Source organism: Opisthocomus hoazin, chromosome 1 (assembly GCF_030867145.1).
Source record: "Opisthocomus hoazin isolate bOpiHoa1 chromosome 1, bOpiHoa1.hap1, whole genome shotgun sequence".
NCBI classification, from domain to species: domain Eukaryota; kingdom Metazoa; phylum Chordata; class Aves; order Opisthocomiformes; family Opisthocomidae; genus Opisthocomus; species Opisthocomus hoazin.
In genome coordinates this window covers 12,710,949-12,730,626 of record NC_134414.1, presented here as the reverse complement: position 1 = coordinate 12,730,626, position 19,678 = coordinate 12,710,949, and the positions used below count along the sequence as shown (strand labels likewise).

Here is a 19,678-nt window from a genome sequence, read left to right as displayed (position 1 = left end):
CTCACCACTCTCAGAGTAAAGAACTTTCTCCTTGCATCTAATCTAAATCTACCCTCTTTCAGCTTGAAGCCATTACCCCTTGTCCTATCCCTACATGCCCTTGTAAGAAGTCCCTCTCCAGCTCTCTTGTAGGCCCCTTGAAGTACTGGAAGGCTGCTGTGGGGTCTCCCTGGAGCCTTCTCTTCTCCAGGCTGAACAGCCCCAACTTACTGCCTTCCGTGTAGGTATTCACACAACTTAGCGTTGAGGAAGTAAAAGTTATGCTTAATGATCTTACTAACATCAGTTAGGTCTCAGTGATTAGCAATGTTGTTCACAGCTGCAATTGGAAGAAGAGGGCTGGGCAATCCCACCTTATCTACCTTATGTTACAAGGCAGGGGGTGAGGGTGCATTGACAAGGAAACTCCTGTTCTCTTTTGCAACCTCTTTTTTCTTTAGATACTTCCCTTCCCCTCCCATCCCTTCCCCAGCTAGGACAAGCCAGCATCTAACTTGCCCAGCACGTACAAAGCCTATGGCAGGGCAGTGTCTTGACTGCATGGTTATCAGCTGTGGTGACAGCTCCCTCCTATCCAGCTGTGTCACTCTCCTCAAACAGATGTGGGTTTACAGTTGTATCCAAAGGTGGCAATCAATGGAAACAGCACAAAATGTTGATGGTCGTATGATTATATCAGTTAGTGAAATTTAGGGTGTCTTAAGAACACAGTTGACAAAAAGACCTGGAAGGTGCTTGGCAGTGATGTCTTTACAGGGGCATCCTTTGCTAGGCCAAAATCTGATGCCGCTTCCCTGCTGTTCTGTGCTAATGGAGTAGGATTGCGTTGTACAAGACTTGGCTGTTGTGTGTTTCGGGTATGCAGAGCATTTTGTGCATCACCCACCGCAACAACAGTGGACAAAGATATAATATAATTTTATTGGCCTTAAATAGCCCTTGATGCTGCACAGGGAAAAGTTCACTAGATTTTGAATCCAAATCTCATGGCTTATTCCCTCCAAAATCTTTTGTCCTATCTACTTTTATCTGAAAGACATAAAAGCAGACAGAGCCAGGCTCTTCTCAGTGATGCCCAGTGACAGAACCAGAGGCAATGGGCACAAATTGAAATACAGAAAATTCTTTTTAAATGTAAAAAAACCCTTTTCCACTGTGAGGGTGGGCAGGCATGGGAACATATTGCTCAGAGAGGTTGTGGAGTCTCTGTGCGTGGAGATATTCAAAACCCAACTGAACATGGCTGTGAGCAAGCTGCTTCCACTGACCCTGCTCAGAACAGTGGGATTGGACTAAATAGTCTCTGGACATCCCTTCTACCCTCAGCTATTCTGTGATTCTGCAAAGTTATTATACACTAATTTATTTGCATATTCGAGTGTAATAATGAAGTGGTGTCTATGTGAGTAAGAGGGTGAAATGATCCCGTGCTTACAGTCTAAACTGAGACCAAATATGGATAGACAAAAGCTGAAGAATGAGTTCCCACTGACTGGTCATGGTTTTGTTATGATACAAAATTCTAACCTTGGATGGGATTAATTCCATTATTTTGTGACTGCCATTTAAATATGCTTAATGAGAAGTTCTTAGAGCTTGTTCAAATCTATAAAATATATTATACTTGCAAACCTATTTATAGACCTGGCTAAAAATACCAGTGCATGTAGGCATGTGGGTACGTACTGATGTTTGATATATTTGATGACAAACTAATACACATGGCTGGAGATGATGTGACCTTGACAGCCCAAGAATAACACTTTGGAGTCATGATAAGTATTTCCATTAAGACATCAGCTCAGTGCTCAGCAGCAATGAAGAGAATTATGAGGAGAAGTGTAGAGAATAAAGCAGAGGAGATCACTGTGCAGCTGAATGTTTCTGTGGTGCTCCCAGGACTTGAATGCTGTGTGTAGATCTGGTGCTCATCTCTCGGACAAGATACTGGACAGGGTTCAGGAGGGAATGACAAAGATGATCAGATGCATAGAAAAGCTTCCAAACAGTGGACAACTAAGCGTGCAGGGATTCTTTGGCCTGGAAAAGAGATAATTTAGGGGAATATAACAGTGGTCTACAAAATCATGGATAGCACTAGAAGAGTGAGTGGTTAGGGCCTGACTATTCACAGTTTCTGCCAGTATCAGAACGTTTGGCCATCACATACAGTCAGTAAGACACTATTTCAGAGCAAACATAAGATGATGAATCTTCATGTAGTAGGTGAGAGTCACGTGGAACTCCATATCAGAGGAAGTGGGAGAGATCAGAATGTTTACATGGAGGACTGGGCAAGTACTTTTAAAGATGTCAAGGCATTTCTTTGTAGACAAATCACTTTAGGCTCAGGAGATCTCCTGAGGTAGAAATGGTTGGAGGCTTGGAACATGACAGAAGGATGGAGTTGCCCAGTGCAGATTCTTCCACAGGTGTCTGCATAAGGAAGATATTAGGGTAGGGGACCCTGATGGATTGTGCCTTTGCTCAGCTTTTTAGAGGCATACCCTCTGGAGTTTTTCAGTGCTGGGTAATATTGCAGTAATTGCACAGCTGGATAGTAGCTCTATTTCAGTGTTAAAATCCCATGTAGCTTTTGAAAGGTTGGACTTTCTTTAGTTTCTATATCAGATTACAAGTTACAAAGAGACATTCAGTTGAACCCCCTCTGGCATAATTTGAGTCTTTTTTTGTGAAAGCAAGGACTTTTTAGATCAAGTGTCACAACTTCACCTAAGGCCAAAAAGGGATATACTGATGCCTCATCATTTCTTCTGGCATGTAGTGAAAGAGGAAAGCGCACCGCTAGTGCGGAAAATGGTAGTTGAGCCTCCCTACGTTGGCTCATGGGGGGTTCAAACAGCAAAATACGGCCCTTCATGGCCAAAGTGAGCAATTGTAGGACTCTGTGCTGAAAAAAATCTGCAGAAGTAACATTTGCTTCAGAGTATGTATTTATAAAGATGTTTTTTAAAGTTAAAGTTACCGGTTTGTGTTGTTTCAAAACCCCGTTTTAATGTTGCACTTTGTAAGTGTCAAGTTGTGGAAAGAACTCTACTGTCATGACAGAAATAATCTTCAAGTATAGTAAGTACCTCTGAGAAAAAAATGTTTCTTGATTAAGACATTGGTTTTGAACTCTGGCAGTCTAGCAAATCCCTGAGTTTCTGTATAACCTACAGCAGGCTTTCTAACTCAGTACTGAGCATTGAGACTGCTTAACTTTGGTGTTGTGTCCTCTTCACTTCACTGGATGTCTGGGGAACCTGAGTCTGGCAGCATAGCTAATAGGCAGTCTGGGTCACTCACTGCTGTCTTGTCAAGTTAGACATACAAAATGCAGTCTAAATATGGTCCTCAGCATCTCTTTTCCCTGTTTTGAAACAAAGCAAGTGATGTTTTTTCCTTACATCATTCATTTTCCAATCTTTCAAGGTTCCTTGGACAAAAACTGCATTTCACTCTGTTTCTTCATTGCCTGATATATGGGTATACACAGATAAATCATGTAATATGTGTGATTATAGTGTAAGTGAGGGAGGTCTAGTTAGAAATAAATCTGTCCAAGCTAATTTTCACGTAGTAGGTGGGACATTTTAAAGACACAAGAAAGCACCTAGAGTTCCAGTAGGGAAAGGATGTGCTCATGCCAGAATCAGGGAGGGAGAATGGTTTCCAGCTTGTAAGGACTCAGCTAGAGAAAGAGAAGGAGCTGAATACTTTTTAGGAAGCAAATGCAGGTTAGGAGGGAAAGCAGAGTGTACAGAGGCTTTCTTCAAAGAAAGGAGGACTATTCTGCAGGTCCAGAGTGACTGGAATGTTCACTGCTGACCTGTGTAATGATTGGTTGATTCACATATTTTTTCCCCTCTCTTAAATTAAAATCCTGCAAAAGGGGATAGAAATTGAAGGGGGCAAGGGACAATAACAGGCTCTCTAGAGATAAGCCTGGGGGTGGCACACCAACGTGCGAGAGATGGTGTGCTCACAAAGTCATTTGGTCAGCCAGCTCAGTGGAGGCAGGGGACAGAGAGCCATGCGGCAACAAAGACACAAGGGTTATTGAGGTGCTAGAAACCACAGAAGCACCTGAGAATGGCCACATAGAAATTGAGGCTTTTGCCCCCAGAAAGGGAGCGGGATCGATAGCCCAGCTGAAGTGCATCTACACCCGTGCATGAACCATGGACAACAAACAAGAGGAGCTGGAAGCCATTGTGCAGCAGGAAACCTATGATATGGTGGTCATCATGGAAACATGGTGGGACAACTCGCACAACTTCAGTGCTGTAACACACGGTTCTAAACTCTTCAGAAGGGACAGGCAAGGAAGGAGAGGCGGTGGGGTAGCCCTTTATGCTAGGGAGTGTTTTGATTGTCTAGAGCTTGATGATGGCAACGATAGCATTGAATGTTTATGGGTAAGAGTCAGGGGGAAGGCCAACAAGGCAGCTATCATGCTGGGAGTCTGCTGTAGACCACCTGACCAGGATCAAGAGGCAGATGAAATGTTCTATAAGCATCTGGGGGAAGTCTCACGATCGCTGGCCTGTGTTCTCGTGGGGGCTTCAACTTACTGGATGTCTGCTGCAAATACAATACAGTGGATAGGAAAAAGTCCAGGAGGTTCCTGTGGAAGATAACTTCTTGACACAGCTGGTGAGTGAGCCAACTCAGGAAAGAGCCTGCTGGACCTGTTGTTTGCGAACATGGAAGGACTCATGGGTGATGTAGTGGTTGGAGGCCATCTTGGGCACAGCGATCACAAAACGATAATTTTCGACTCTAGAAGAAGTAAGGAGAGGGGTTAGCAGAACAGCCACCTTGGACTTCCAGAGGGCAGACTTTGGCCTCTTTAGGAGCCTGGCTGCCAGAGTCCCTTGGGAGGCAGTCCTGAAGGGCAAAGGAGTCTAGGAAGGCTAGACACTCTTTGAGGAGGAAGTCTTAAAAGTGCAGGAACAGGCCATCCCCAAGTGCCAAAAGACGAGCTGGAGGGGAAGACGACTGGCCTGGCTGAACAGAGAGCTTTGGCTGGAACTAAGGAAATAAAGGAGAGTTTATGTCCTTCGGAAGAAGGGGCAGGGCACTCCGAAGGACTACAAGGATATCATGAGGTTGTGCAGGGAGAAAGTTAGAAGAGCCAAAGCCTAAACTAGAACTTAGCCTGGATCATGCCATAAAAGACAATAAAAAATGCTTCTATAAATACGTTAGCAACAAAAGGAGGATGAAGGAGAATTTCCATCCTCTATTAGACGCAGGGGGAAACCTAGTGACAAAGGATGAGGACAAGTCTGAGATATTTAATGCCTTCTTTGCTTCAGTCCTTAACAGTAAAGGAAGTTGTTCTCTGGACACCCAGCCCCCTGAGTAGGAAGACAGGGATGGGGAGCAGAAGGAAACCCTCAAAATCCAAGGGGAAATGGTCAGTGACCTGCTAGGCCACATAGATACACACAAGTCTGTGGGGCCGGATGGGATGCACCCAAGGGTGCTGATGGAGCTGGTGGATGTACTCGCCAAGCCACTTTCCATCATCTATCAGCAGTCGTAGCTAACTGGGGAGGTCCCAGTTGACTGGGGGTTAGCTAATGTGATGTCCATCCACAAGCAGGGCCTGAAGAAGGATCCTGGGAAATACAAGCCTGTCAGCCTGACCTCAGTGCCGGGGAAGATTATGGAGCGATTCATCCTGAGTGCCATCACGTGGTACACACAGGATAACCAGGTGATTAGGCCCAGCCAGCATGGGTTTATGAAAGACAGGTCCTGCTTGACTAATCTGATCTCCTTCTATGACAAGGTGACCTGCTTAGTGGATGAGGGAAAGGCTGTGGATGTTGTCTGCCTACATTTTAGCAAAGCCTTTGACACTGTTGACCACAGCATCCTCCTGGCGAAACTGGCTGCTCGTTACTTAGATGGATGTACACTGTGCTGAGTAAAAAACTGGCTGTATGTCTGAGCCCAAAGAGTGGTGGTGAATGGAGCTGAATCCAGCTGGCAGCTGGTCACAAGTGGTGTTCCCCAAGGCTCAGTATTGAAGCCAGTCTTGTTTAATGTCTTCATCAGTGATCTGGATGAGGGGATTGAGTGCTCCCTCAGGAAGTTTGAGGATCACACCAAATTGGGTGGGAGTGTTGATCTGCTGGAGGGTAGGAAGGCTCTGAAGAGGGATCTGGACAGAATGGATCAATGGGCCAAGGCCGACTGTATGAGGTGCAACAAGGCCAAATGCCAGGTCCTGCACTTCGGTCACAACAACCCCATGCAACGCTACAGGCTTGGGGAAGAGTGGCTGGAAAGCTGCCCGACGGAAAAGGACCTGGGGGTGTTGGTCAACAGCCGGCTGAACATGAGCCAGCAGTGTGCCCAGGTGGCCAAGAAGGCCAACGGCATCCTGGCTTGGATCAGGCATAGTGTGGCCAGCAGGAGTAGGGAGGTGATCGTGCCCCTGTACTCAGCACTGGTGAGGCCGCACCTGGAGTACTGTGTTCAGTTTTGGGCCCCTCACTACAAGAAAGACATTGAAGTGCTGGAGTGTGTCCAGAGAAGGGCAATGAGGCTGGTGAGGGGTCTAAAGCACGAGTCTTATGCGGAGCAGCTGAGGGAGCTGGGGCTGTTTAGTCTCGAGGAGGCTGAGGGGGGACCTTATTGCTTTCTACAGCTACCTGAAAGGCGATTGTAGTGAGGCAGGTGTCAGTCTCTTCTCCTAAGTAACTAGCATTAGGATGAGAGGCAATGGCCTCAAGTTGCATCAGAGGAGGTTCAGATTGGATATTAGGAAATAATTTCTTCACTGAAAGAGTTGTAAAGCACTGGAACAGGCTGCCCAGTGAAGTACTGGAGTCACCATCTCTGGAGGTATTTAAAAGATCTATAGATGGGGAGCTTAGGGATATGGTATAGTGGTGGAATTGACAGTATTAGATTAATGGTTGGACTTAATGATCTTGATGGTCTCTTCCAATCTAAACAATTCTATGATTCTGTGTTTCTATGAAAAGAAAATATTGAACAGAAGAATGATCACCTAGCTTAGAAAATGAAGACACAAGCTGCCTTTTTGTAAAAGCTTCTCTATTTCCCTTAAATAAACAGCAAGGTTTTTTATATAATTTTCAACTTTCTGGATTTTTACTAGTTATTAATTTTTTTTAGTAGCTCTGTGAATGGTGGGCTCTAATTTGTCTTTCAGATGTCTGATCAGGAGGAAAGGAAATAGTGATGAAAAACCAAGAGAGTTAAACTCCAGGAGGCTAAATGGACTGAGAATCATGGAAGTTCAAGCTGATCAAAAAACCTGTCTCTTTGTTTCAGCAAAATGTGTATGTTTCAGGGAAATTCCAAGGCTTATGATGTAATCATTTTGGAACCTTTAGCTCATCAGCATTACCTCATGGTTGTTTTCTTTCCTCCCCTTTTCATCTACTGGAGGATATTTGTAGCACTGACTCTTCAAAAGGAGAGAAGTGACACTTCCGTAACTTCAGAAACTTTAGCCGTTAATAAGCCACGGGTCAAACTGAAATATGGACATTTCAGTTTTATGTCATCTTGTTGCTCATCATAGTTTTATAGCCCTTAACTGGCAAAGACTTCTTCCTAAATGCCTTGTCTTTTTGTAAGACACTGAGGAACTACTTATGACAGCGTTTCCAAATTTACAGAGCTTGAAGACAAGCCAGATTAGTGGGTCTCAAATCCTTTTAAATGCCGTTGACAATTTAAGAAAGATGATTTAATTTTTTTTAATTATTATTATTGCAAGGTACTGAGGTTCTCCAGACCACTCTGCATTTTGCATAAAACTAGGCAGATTTTTTTAGTTTGAAATCGCACTGACTTGTGAATATGTTGAGCTGGGAAGCAGGGAGGAGGAACAAAGGGTGGAAAGGAGGGAAGAAGAATTAGATGAAAGACAAGAGAAGGGAGGTATGTGCAAGAGGACACATTAAATGTCTAAAAGTTTCAATGGCAAACTTTATTTTTTACTTTATGGTCTACAACCTACCAGATTTAGGAGCACAGATGTTTAGTTACATCCAGCCGTAGTATCACAGGTAACTATGCTACGCATTTAGCTAAACATACATGATCAGTGTGAGACTACCTCAGTTTACTGGAGGACTTCTCACTGATCGAGGAATTGTAAGGAACTGTATGCTCAAAATGAAAGCCAGAAGGAAGTGGAGACACTCAGCATGTTGAAAAGATAAGTTTGAGCATAAGACATGACTGTGCAACCATTCTTGATGTCTGTGAGAGCTTCGTCCTATGGGTAGACTTACAGGAGAGTCAGCGAGACAGTGTCTGCAGTGTCACACTCAGCAAAGTGACAAAACAATCAGTGGCGTAATTGATCTCAGAACAATGTAAAAAATCATTAGGAAACGAGCTAATACAGACTTAAACAAATGCAAAATGCATGCATAGATTGAGAGAGAGGATAATTGCAGATTTTTCAGAAGCAAGCATTTTAAAACTTGGTTTAGTAAATGTTATTCATATTTTATTAACAAACCGGACCAACAGCTAGATAGAAAGCATCATGTTTTAGGTACTAAACGGTAGGATGTGGTGGAAAAGATTCATTTTTGGGAGATGTCTCTCTAAAATGATCTGAGTAATAAGATTGTCTGTGACTTGGTTTGGTGCTATTGATCAGCTAGTGATTGCAGATCAAAATAATGTAAAATACTCTGATTAGTTTCATCCATTCTTAAGTCTTTATCTGTTGTTGTAGAATGGATTCAAAGAAAATATTAGATTTTTGAAAAATTTTTTACCACCTTGGAAGGTGTCATTTTGATTTTTTTCTTCCAAATTGAAAAGCCTTCTCTAGTCAAGTTTTAAGCTTCTGATATTTACTTTTGTAAGAGTACTAAAAGTACCTATGTTCTGTCTGTAGCTGCTAATGCTCTCATCACTTGCTTCATCACCTTATTGGATAGTCTTTAAAGACAATAGTGTCATTTGCACCAATGTGACTTTTATATTGTGCACACGTATAGTAATATGAGAATAACGTGGACCTGAAGGGTGAAGCATGTACATAATGGTCCTATGGGACAAATTAATCCTTAAGGCTTCTGTTCAGTGTGCCATTTCTCTTAAGAGGATTTACAGGACATGGAGGCTACGTGCGCTGGAGGAAGTTGTAGGATGTATGTGAGATGAGGTGGAATGCTACCATATAGCACAACAGTTGCCATGGAAAAATGAGTAAAGTCATATGATGAAAAGAAAATACATCTGCCTGGGAAATTTGCCATAGTGTGGGGAAAAAAATAAAAGCTGACTTTAACTAAAACAAGATCCAGTAGGGAAGCTGTTTAGGCCAGTTTCAGATGCCATAACTTGGCTGCTTTCACTCCAGTACTGGCCAGCCCTGTCGCATTACTATTCAAAATATTTCCAAGATCACGGCCTGTTGAATTGAGTCCTGGTGTGCAGCCAGGTGGCCTAGATCAATGGGAAAGGGCAGCAGCACAAGAAAAAGAGTCATGGAGTAGGGGTTAGAGATGGAATATGGCTGTCTGCCTGGGCAGAACAATGGAGCGAGACGTTATCTATGCCCTCCCTGAGATGCATTTTGTCTCTCCCAGAGAATCACAGGTCCTTTGCAAGGTCTGCCAAACCAACCTCACTCACTTACATGTGAAGTGGTGTTGCGTAGCAGTGAACTGAAGAAGAGCGCATCTCCCCATGCTTTGCATTGCTGTTGCACCTGGTTTTAGATCCTAAAAAATAAAGACATCAGACCACCCCTAAGACAAATACTTGGTTATGGTGATTCGCACCATGTCCTGGAGGTCAAAACTTTCATGTTGTGGAAGGAAGGGTGGTGATTGTTCAGTGTTTGCTATTGAAAACTTCCTCTCTTTCCCCCACCAGGCACACACAAAGGCTGTCGTTCATACAAAGCCATTTTATAAAGGGTTCTAGTAGCTTGCGTTGTGTTGGGGGATGCCTGAGGTAGGGTTGGAAGTTAATGTGGTCGCTGACACCTATACAATTAGATGTTGTGCACCAGTGAAAGCTTTCTGAAGCCTTTCAGTACTTGTCCAGTATCTTTTGAAGATCATACTGTATCATCTTTATGGATGACAGAGCATGCCCATGTACAACATACGGCCATGTACCAGAGGACTGAGAAAAAAGCATATCTCTGCATCTTCCTAAAAATTCAAGAAAAGGTCAAGAAATAGCTGTAATGGCAAGCTTCTGGTCATGATAATGAGCGGGCTGTTCCCTGAAAGACACTTGTTAAGTTTCACTTCCATCTTTACAGCATTGCATTTGTTGTTGCTGGCCACATCTAGTCTCTGTCCTGGTTAGGGACAGGGAAAGCTAAGACACATTTTGAAGATGTGGTAAGAATTTTGGAGGTACAAATGCTTGTTTCTTTCAAAAATGAGTCTGAAGAGGTGTAGAAATAAAGGACTGAAGATAATAAGTATCAGCCCTTGTTTCTTTGCTGGCAGATCCTGGTATCTTCTCTGAGGTCTTTGTAATACAGCTCAGCCAGATGAAAGACTAAATCAGACCATCTGAGGCAATTGTCCTTTAAAACTGAGCCCTTAACAAGATAGTTTATCTTCTAAATTTATTATGCTTCAAATTATGCTTTATGAAGGATGAATATGTTTTTTTTTCTATTTTAGAGACTACATAGCAGAATTGCATCCAAATTAATGGAGTTTAGTTATGATGACATAATAGTACTTAAAACTGAATATTAAGAAAGCCGTAATATACTAACCTGTAAGAAGTAAGAGAGCTGCTATGGGTCCTTTTCAGAGCAGGGAGATTAAGATTTGTTCTCCACTGGTTTTCTGTCCTTTAGTATCTGTAAACCTGGTGTTAGAGGATATTTTGAGATGCATGGGGATATAAGGGGAGGAAGGACTACACTTATCCTCAGGTTCAGTTCCCAGAATGAAAAAAGTATATGGAAAAGATGGCTGGTTTAGAGAAACCCATAGTACAGCTACTACACACAACACAGGCTACAAACTGTAGTTTAGCAAATAAAGGATAAAACCTGTAGCTGAAGATTTCAAGCCACATTTATAAGGAAGAGTAGGAGATGCAAAGGTGGAAGGGGCATCACTAGTGTCCTAGGTTTCTGTGCCACTGGAGCATGGGTTAAATAAAAGTTGCAGGAGATGGAAAGAAAGAAGGAAACAGAGCATGTCCCATGCGATGGAAAGCTACAGGATGTGCTAAGGTGGTTTGACCTGGTTGGGAAATTCCCTTCTATCCCTGAGTCTGGGTATCAAGTGAATTTTGAAGAGGTTCCCATCTTTCAGGAACTCAGAAACTGATAATGATAGAAGCTCCTACAGATCCTGCTTACATATTGCGTCTAACCGCCTCTAAAGAAACGCATCAGAGAAAGGCAGCTACACAAATCACAACCACCCCTTCACTTGGTGATCGGTGAAGCAGTTACAAAAACCTTACCTACAGCAGATGGTCCTATAATGAAGTTTTAAAAATATATAGTAGTGAACAAATAACAATCCAGTCTTCCAACCATCCTTGAAAATACCAGTGAATCAGTTACCCAAGGATTTGTACTGCAATTTAATTTAGATTAATTAATTAATCTACATTTGTTTAGACTACTGTGGTCCTTGAGTGGCTGGTGATTTCTTAGTTACTTCTCCTTTCTGTTTAGACTAAGCTCTTCAAGACAGGGACTGTTCTTGCCTGGCTGTGTATGATACCCAGAAGACCTGTATGCAGATCTCAGAAACTTCTCAGCACTGCTAGAATTCAATATTGGGTGAAAAAAATGTCATTTTAATATATTCATAAAAAGGTTTACAGGAAATAAGGATTTCTAGTCTTAGGAGTAGTTTTGTATAAATATGTGGATTTTATTCCCTATACACTTAGCTTTGTCCTCTGGTAAGTATTTCTGGAGAAGAGAATTTACTGATATTATTGCTTGCTTACTTGTGGCCTGAACTTACAATGCAGAGTCACAGTCTGGGTTTGTTTGTTTGTTTTTTTTCCTTCTTTTTTTCTTTGTCCTGACAGAAAGATTTCGAGATTTACTGCTGCTACATTCAAATCAAGATGCAGAGATTCTGCCCATCTTTCAGCAGAGGCGCTATCCCAAGTAAGTAAGATTGTCTCCTTGGGAGAAATAAAATCTTTATCTATGTGCAGCAAAGGAGAGTGAAGCATTTATAGCACTGTAGATGCTGTTGGTGTGAAGTCCTGAGGCAGAGCTGTCAGGGAGCCACACTTACACTGAGCTTTGCAGTCTTTCAGCGGTGTCAGGGAGAAGCAGATGTGCCTTGCAAGCGTGCCTGGCTGTCAGCGGGGAGGTGGTGGCGGAGAGCAGACACTAAGTTACCCAGATCAATGTCTGGTGGTGCTTTGTTTCACTTGACAGTCTGTTGACATAGGCAGATGTTTTGTCAGGGCAGTCCCCACTCTTGTTTTGTGGGATTCCATTGTTAATGGTGACAGATTCCCTTGGATTTTAACAGGCTCCCCTCTGGAAGCCTGCAAGCACTATAAAACTTTACTTTTCCTGCAACTTTTAGGGATATATGTACGGGCAAACCAAAGAGTAGTGTTGTGTGTTTAGGAGGTCTTGCATGTATTGAGTATCCTGGACAAAACCTCGTCTTCTCCCAAGTGTCATATCTGAACGAAGAATTAAATGCTCCTTGTTATTATATTGGTTAAAAGAAACAGTCACTTTCAGCTAAGTCATGAAAAGAGTCAGTGAAGGGGAAAAAGAAGAAATAGCCTTCACATTAATCATGGGCAGACTGAATAATAAAAGAAGGCCAGTGCAGGATGGACAGATGGGGAAGAATGAAGAAAGAATGTCTGGAGCCAATCCAGCAATGATGATGGAAATAAAGTTATTTGTTTTAATTATTATTGTTAACAGGTTCCTGAAATGCATAAGAAGCCAGTGGAGCTAAGTGTTAAATATAGCTCTTAAAATCTGATAATACAAATATTTTTAAAAGCAGACAACAAATAGAGAGACTGAGTGCTGATAACCAGTGTTCTCCTCACTGTGAATAGTTGAAAATAAAAGCACTCAGGGCTGAAATCCCGATTCTGAAAATGGTGAAATTTTGCATTGACTTCAAGGGAGACAGGATTTATCTTCCTGAATTTATTGATTGCATTATCCATTGTCATTGTTTTACTGGAATATTGTGGAAGTACAATATATGGAACTGAGGGAGGCACCTTATGTGGAAGGACTGGTCTACTTGTTTTACTAGGACTTCCATGTGTTATTACTTTTCTCCTCACCCTTTGGAACACTGGAACAGCTATTTTTCCATGGCAGTAGAATGCTTTGCTTGGCTTAGATGTTTCGCTTATGGTATGGACAGTCAGACTGGTCTGAGAAACTAGTTTATTGTCCTTCCTCAAAGAACAGACTTATTTCCGTATAAACCGTTCATAAAGTGTCTGACTTTCCATTTCTTTTCATTCAATTTATTGCTAGCATTCTTGGCCAGTACAATCTACTAGCAATGTTACGTGTTGTTAGATTCGTAGGTGAATGAGTGCCTGTTTTCTTCTGTTCAATGGAAGCTTCAGCTCTTTGAAGATCATGCAACAAATAGCTTGTAGTATGGAGCTCTGTTGCTATTTGAAGTTGCAGTGGCCTTGCATCACAAAATGGTACATGTTTTCAGCCACATTACTTGGCAAGATTGACTGATTCTTCTAATATACAAAATTAGCCAAACTTTGGCATCTAACTGCAAGACAAGTGTGCATATGTTCTTAAAAGCAATAGAGTTCTGTTTATGGAATCATTAATTTGTGCAAATTTGCTTGCTTGTTACAGGAATTTATCATTTATTATTGTTCATTTAGAAACTAGTTGAAGATTATTGGCATGTCTTAATTTCCCTAGGGGTTGTCTTTGAAGTGAAATACTTGTGTTCAGCAAGGTAGAACACCTGGTCATCTTCATAATGTATTTTGTCTTATTCCCATGTCAGATTTTTCCCTTCTCAATGCTCATTTTCATTGAAAGGTTTGTTAACAGAAATTAAGATAATGAACAGGCAGATCTCATAAATCAGTGTCCCTTTATTGACTTCAGCTGAGCAATGGTTGGCTGTACTACATAAAGATCTGAGCAGTAAGGTCATTTTAATGAGACATTGTCATGAGGCATAAGCTGGAGCTTAGGAAATCCTGAGAATATGGCAACTTAAAAATAGAAGACATTTTAGTAATGCCTTAGCTGAATAGCTTGACTTAAGCTGGTCTTAGTAGGTAGAACGGCAAAAGTTTGCACATGTTGGATAGGAAGATGTTCAGCATCTCTCAGGATATTCAGAGACATAGTAATAAATATTGAAGGCTAAATGACCAAACTGTAATCCATCAATTTTTAAAATAAATAGAAACCTTGATGTTCTGGCCTGAATTATGTTCTTGTACTTTTGTTGTATTAAGACCTGAACTCTTTCCCATGGAACATCAGAATAATGCTGGGTACATGTTTGTTCTCAGAGAAGCTGTCTGTGCACTGGAATGGCTGGAAGAAGTTTTCCAGAATATGCATGCACATTGTTGTGGATTTGCTGGGGTAAATGTGTCAAAGAAACATGCTTTGGCTTCCTGGTTAATGAAGGGAGAAATGCAGGATCTTTTTACAGTCCTTGTGTTTGCCCGAGTTTATGCTGCTGGTCTTGGCTTAGCCAAGGAGCAAATACCTACTCTGGCACATGGAGGAGATTATAGAGGCCTGATCTTACAAAGATTAAGGCTTGTAAAGCCACAGGGCACATCACCTTGACTTCCTTGACTTACCACTGTGTGTCCACAAGTAGTGTGACATCACGAGCACCAGTTCTCATCATGGCTGAGATGCAGTACTATGCCAGCACAGCAGTACAGCATCTATCCAGTCAGCCCAACCCGCAGTGTGCGTGCTCTCATTTTTCTTTACAAGGTTGCAGAGCAGAAGGAGCTTGGCTTTATCTTATGCTTCACTGACATGATAATATAACTGTGTCTTGGAAAAATTATAGTTATTGGGGAAGGAATATGGAATTATGTTCTCCCATAAATGCCTACAGTAATGTTTCTTAATGAGACATACTGCATTGCATGTAGTTACAGGTTGCTGAACTAGCAAGACCAGTCTAACCCAGGCAAGTCTTTCTAATAATTTGACTGTCAGAGGATGAAGTGCGTGGTTCGGAAATCAGACATCACTAGACCCCCTTCCTCCACCTCATCAGAAAACCTACCCATCCACAGAGAGAAATGTGTTGAGGAGAAAATCTGTCTCCTAGCTGATGTGAAGCCATTGCCATGTCCATGAGGATTCGCATTCCTGAAACTGAGAAGTCCTGAAACCTGCAACTGTGGGCAGCCAAATGGGTTGGGGTGCATAGCAGCCTCCGAGGGTACCTGCCTGGGAAGAGCCTCTGCACACGAACCAAATCACAGACATAATTGCAGCTTATTCCTTCTCTCCCTCACTCCATCAACATGCTGAAGTCACCAAGGTGAGTTACGCCAACAGGATCAGGCCTATCGACAAACTGAACTTGTTGCAGTGAGTCTTATCCTGACTCATTTCTTGGACAGTGGGCATTAGGGCTCCTCTATCTGGCAAAAAACTTTTCAGAATTTCACTCTTAGCACATTGCTGCAGGCGCTTTTCTCACGTTGGTGTCAAGCTCATGCTTTCCTTGGTTGCCCACTTAGCTGATGATGTTCCTACTGTTTTATCACATTAATTCAGTCATAAAATGCAAGAACTGCTGAAGTGCTTCTTCACACATAGGATACAGAGGATTGCCCCTGAAGAAGACACTATTATGCTCATTAATTGGGCTGTAGGATCCAACATGCTACAGGGTGGTTGGTGCTAGCAGCGGGGGCTTAGGTGACTCCATCCCAGTAGGGTCTTTTGGTCTTTTCCCGCTGACTCCACTCTGCTCCTGACTGCCCATGCTGTGTGCATAAGGGAACGGTGTGCAATAGCCTTGCAAAGCCAGAGAGAAGTGTCTCTTGTAGCTGGGCCTCATAATGTCAAAAGAAAAAAAATCCAAAAGAATGGAATGATAAAGTAAGTGATAGAAGAAGTGTGAGAGTGAGATATTAGGTTGGCAGGAGAGAGGCTGACTCTGCACAAAACAGTTCTTGAGAGGGATGCACCAGAAATGCTACTGGCGTTACAGCTTTTTAGCAAATTTCTCTGTATGCAAGTGACTTGACAGTTCAGATGTGCCTTATATTTTCAAGATACTGCTGAAATCCTCAAATATGTATGTGGGGTTTTAGAGGGATTATTTGCTTCTCTTTTTTTCCCCTTCAGAAATATTTGCAGTATTCATTCTTATCTTCTGTGGATTTGGTGGAAAAGTTCTTGGATGATTCACAGATTTTCAGAACAGAAGGAGCTGTTATATTGCAGCTAATTTGAGTCCCTTCTTAACGTAAGCCATAGAACATTACCCGATTATCCCTGCAGCAAGCTTCTGGTTCAACTGGAGCATGAATTTAGAAAGACATCCAGTCTTTAAATTGAGATGTTAAAAACTGGAAAATTCACAAGCCGTTAGATGTGTTTGTTTCAATTGTTAATGACTTCACGTATGTATAACATTAATTTCTTTAACTCCAGTTTCCAGTCTCTGCCATCCCACTTCTAATAATTCTTTTTTTCTTCAAAATTTTCTTTTTCTATTCCTATTGTTTTAAACATGGGCAGGAATTAAGAAAGTATTTTGACAGTTGTTTCCATAATGAGCATATTGAGAAATAACAGCACTTCTTTATAGTCAAGCAGGGAGACAATGTAAATTGAGCACTAGCTTATTATTTAAATGGAGTGACAAAGTGTTGAACTTCAGAGAAAAAAAAACTAATTTATAACCTAGCAGGTGTAATGAAATAACAGTGTTCCAAATACATTTACCTTCCATTAGACAGAAACTTACAAACCTTTCTTTGGCATATACTCGCAGTAAATTACGGTAGTCTTCATGTGCCTGCACAAAAATAAGGATCATTTTCATGTCACAAAAAAATAGAAAATACAGGATCTTGATATAAATATATATATATGTCTTCAAATATGTATTTTTGAAGGTTGTCTTTGCAAAGCTGCTGAAAGTTTCAGCTCAAACAAAGCCAAATGGTGTTATTCAATTCTCATCATGGAGTAGTCTAGACAAATAGGCAGCAGAAAGTTAGTGCCCTAAACCATTGTGCCATCTGGTTCCCAGTTGCTACTCATTTTAATGATAATGGATCTGTAATGGATCCATGCCAATTTACTACAGCTTGAGATCAGAGCCAAGAAACTGATAATATGTCATAAATAATACCCCAGGAATATAACTTGTATCTTATTTGTAACTGTCTGGAGAAAGTTTTTCTTTTTAGAGGAAAATGATTTGTGTCTAACTAGAGAAAGCGGTGAGTTGAAGCTTCTGGAAGTGACGATGCTCAATCAGTGCATCCACTGAGATTCCCCCTGAATCTCAGATTTAAGCACGCACGAGAGCATCTAGCAGGATCGTGGCCTAGAAACCCAATTCAGTTTACATTAGGAGCAAAAGCAACATCTTCCTTGGTGTTCAACAAGCGGAAAAATCACGACCTATGTGTTGTCACTCAGTCTTCATTGTGAAGGCAAGGAAATTTTTGATTTTAAAATGAGGTGGGGAACTTTCATGGAGTGGTTTTCTATAAAAGGCTTTCTGTGAAGTGATTTACAAAAGACGTCCTCCTGTTACGGGGAAGAAACTGAGGCATGGGACTCTGATGTGAGTTACCAGTGTCACCCCGGAGCAATTCTCTTGGGGATGACGCAAGAAATAGAAATTAGGTCTCCTACAGTCCTTTCAGTTGTGTGCAGTTAGCTTTTTAATCTAAAATAACATCTCTCCTTGTTTTCCACTGCAAAAACACATGGCCTGTCCGAATTACTGAAATCAGATGGGAAAGTGCCAAGTTAAGGAGCCTTTCAGAAGTGCCCACACAAGCACTTTAAATGCTTTGTGTAACATTGTACATTAAGCATGAAAATTACTGTTTTGAAGCACTCCAGGATTTATTTCAAAATACAGGCTAGGAGCTAACCAGCAGTACTGAGTTCCCAGAAAACCTGAGTCTCAAAGCATTTTGATTGCTTGATAAAAAAGAGATACCTGCTTAAGGTAATGACATTTAAAAGAAACTCAAGCTGTTTATAGAGAAGAATGTTTATACGTTTTTTTAGTGGTTTGGTATAATGTCTCTTATTTTTAATTATTTTTTTTCTTTTTTTTTTAATGTGATTTGCAGTGATGCCAGGTTATCCTGTAGAGCTTGCAGACTAGTGCAGGGGTTGAGCTCCATGACAACAAAACCTCCGCTATAAGTAAAGGGCATTTTCCTGTCATTTAGGATTTTTGCCAGATGGTAAGAACAATCACAGAATCACAGAATCACAGAATAGTAGGGGTTGGAAGGGACCTCTGTGGGTCATCTAGTCCAACCCCCCTGCCGAAGCAGGGTCACCTACAGTAGGCTGCACAGGATCTTGTCCAGGCGGGTCTTGAATATCTCCAGAGAAGGAGACTCTGCAACCTCCCTGGGCAGCCTGTTCCAGTGCTCCATCACCCTCAGAGAGAAGAAGTTCCTCCTCATGCTCAGACGGAACTTCCTGTGCCTCAGTTTGTGCCCATTGCCCCTTGTCCTGTCACTGGGCACCACTGAAAAGAGCTTGGCCCCATCCTCCTGACACCCACCCTTCAGATATTTGTAGGCATTTATAAGGTCCCCTCGCAGCCTTCTCTTCTTCAGGCTGAACAAGCCCAGTTCCCTCAACCTCTCCTCGTAGTGGAGATGCTCCAGTCCCCTCACCATCCTTGTAGCCCTCCGCTGGACTCTCTCCAGTAGCTCTTCATCCTTCTTGAACTGGGGAGCCCAGAACTGGACACAGTACTCCAGATGAGGCCTCACCAGGGCAGTGTAGAGGGGAAGGAGAACCTCCCTTGTCCTGCTGGCCACACTCTTCTTGATGCACCCCAGGATCCCATTGGCTTTCTTGGCAGCCAGGGCACACTGCTGGCTCATGGTTAACCTGTCATCCACCAGGACACCCAGGTCCCTCTCCGCAGAGCTGCTCTCCAGCAGGTCCACCCCAAGCCTGTACTGGTGCATGAGGTTGTTCCTCCCCAGGTGCAGGACCCTGCACTTGCCCTTGTTGAACCTCATCAGGTTCCTCTCTGCCCAACTTTCCAGCCTATCCAGGTCACGCTGAATGGCAGCACAGCCTTCTGGTGTATCTACCACACCTCCCAGTTTGGTGTCAATGGGTTAAAGGCTGGTGGCTGTTAATAAAAAACAACAGTCATGTGATAGGAGTAATCAAATCACTAAAAATGCAAGCATTGTATCTAGATTTTGTTCAAGCCATAATGAAAATGGGAAGAAAGAGGACAGTGATTCATACCGTGCACTATGTGTTTGGGCTCAGATCCTACGAAGACTCATGTGGACACAATATCAAACAAGATCAAGTCAATATCTTGAAATATTTAGGACTGCACATTAAACTCAAATGTGGGTCACAAATTCCGAGACAGAGGCTATATTTTTTTAGAGTATCAATACAATGCCCCAGTAACTTCTAGTGCAAAATAAGGATGCTTCTGTTCTG

General features: G+C 42.2%; 1 protein-coding gene across 2 annotated transcripts in view; it reads left to right on the top strand.

Annotated features, from left to right (window-relative positions):
- The window catches only part of NOX4 (NADPH oxidase 4), a 115,428-nt gene that overhangs the window by 66,009 nt on the left and 29,741 nt on the right, over window positions 1-19,678 (top strand). For both annotated transcript variants that reach the window (XM_075425179.1, XM_075425094.1), the window contains exon 13: window positions 12,052-12,133. In XM_075425179.1, coding sequence (XP_075281294.1) covers window positions 12,052-12,133 — 82 coding nt within the window. The remainder of the gene's footprint in view (window positions 1-12,051; window positions 12,134-19,678) is intronic.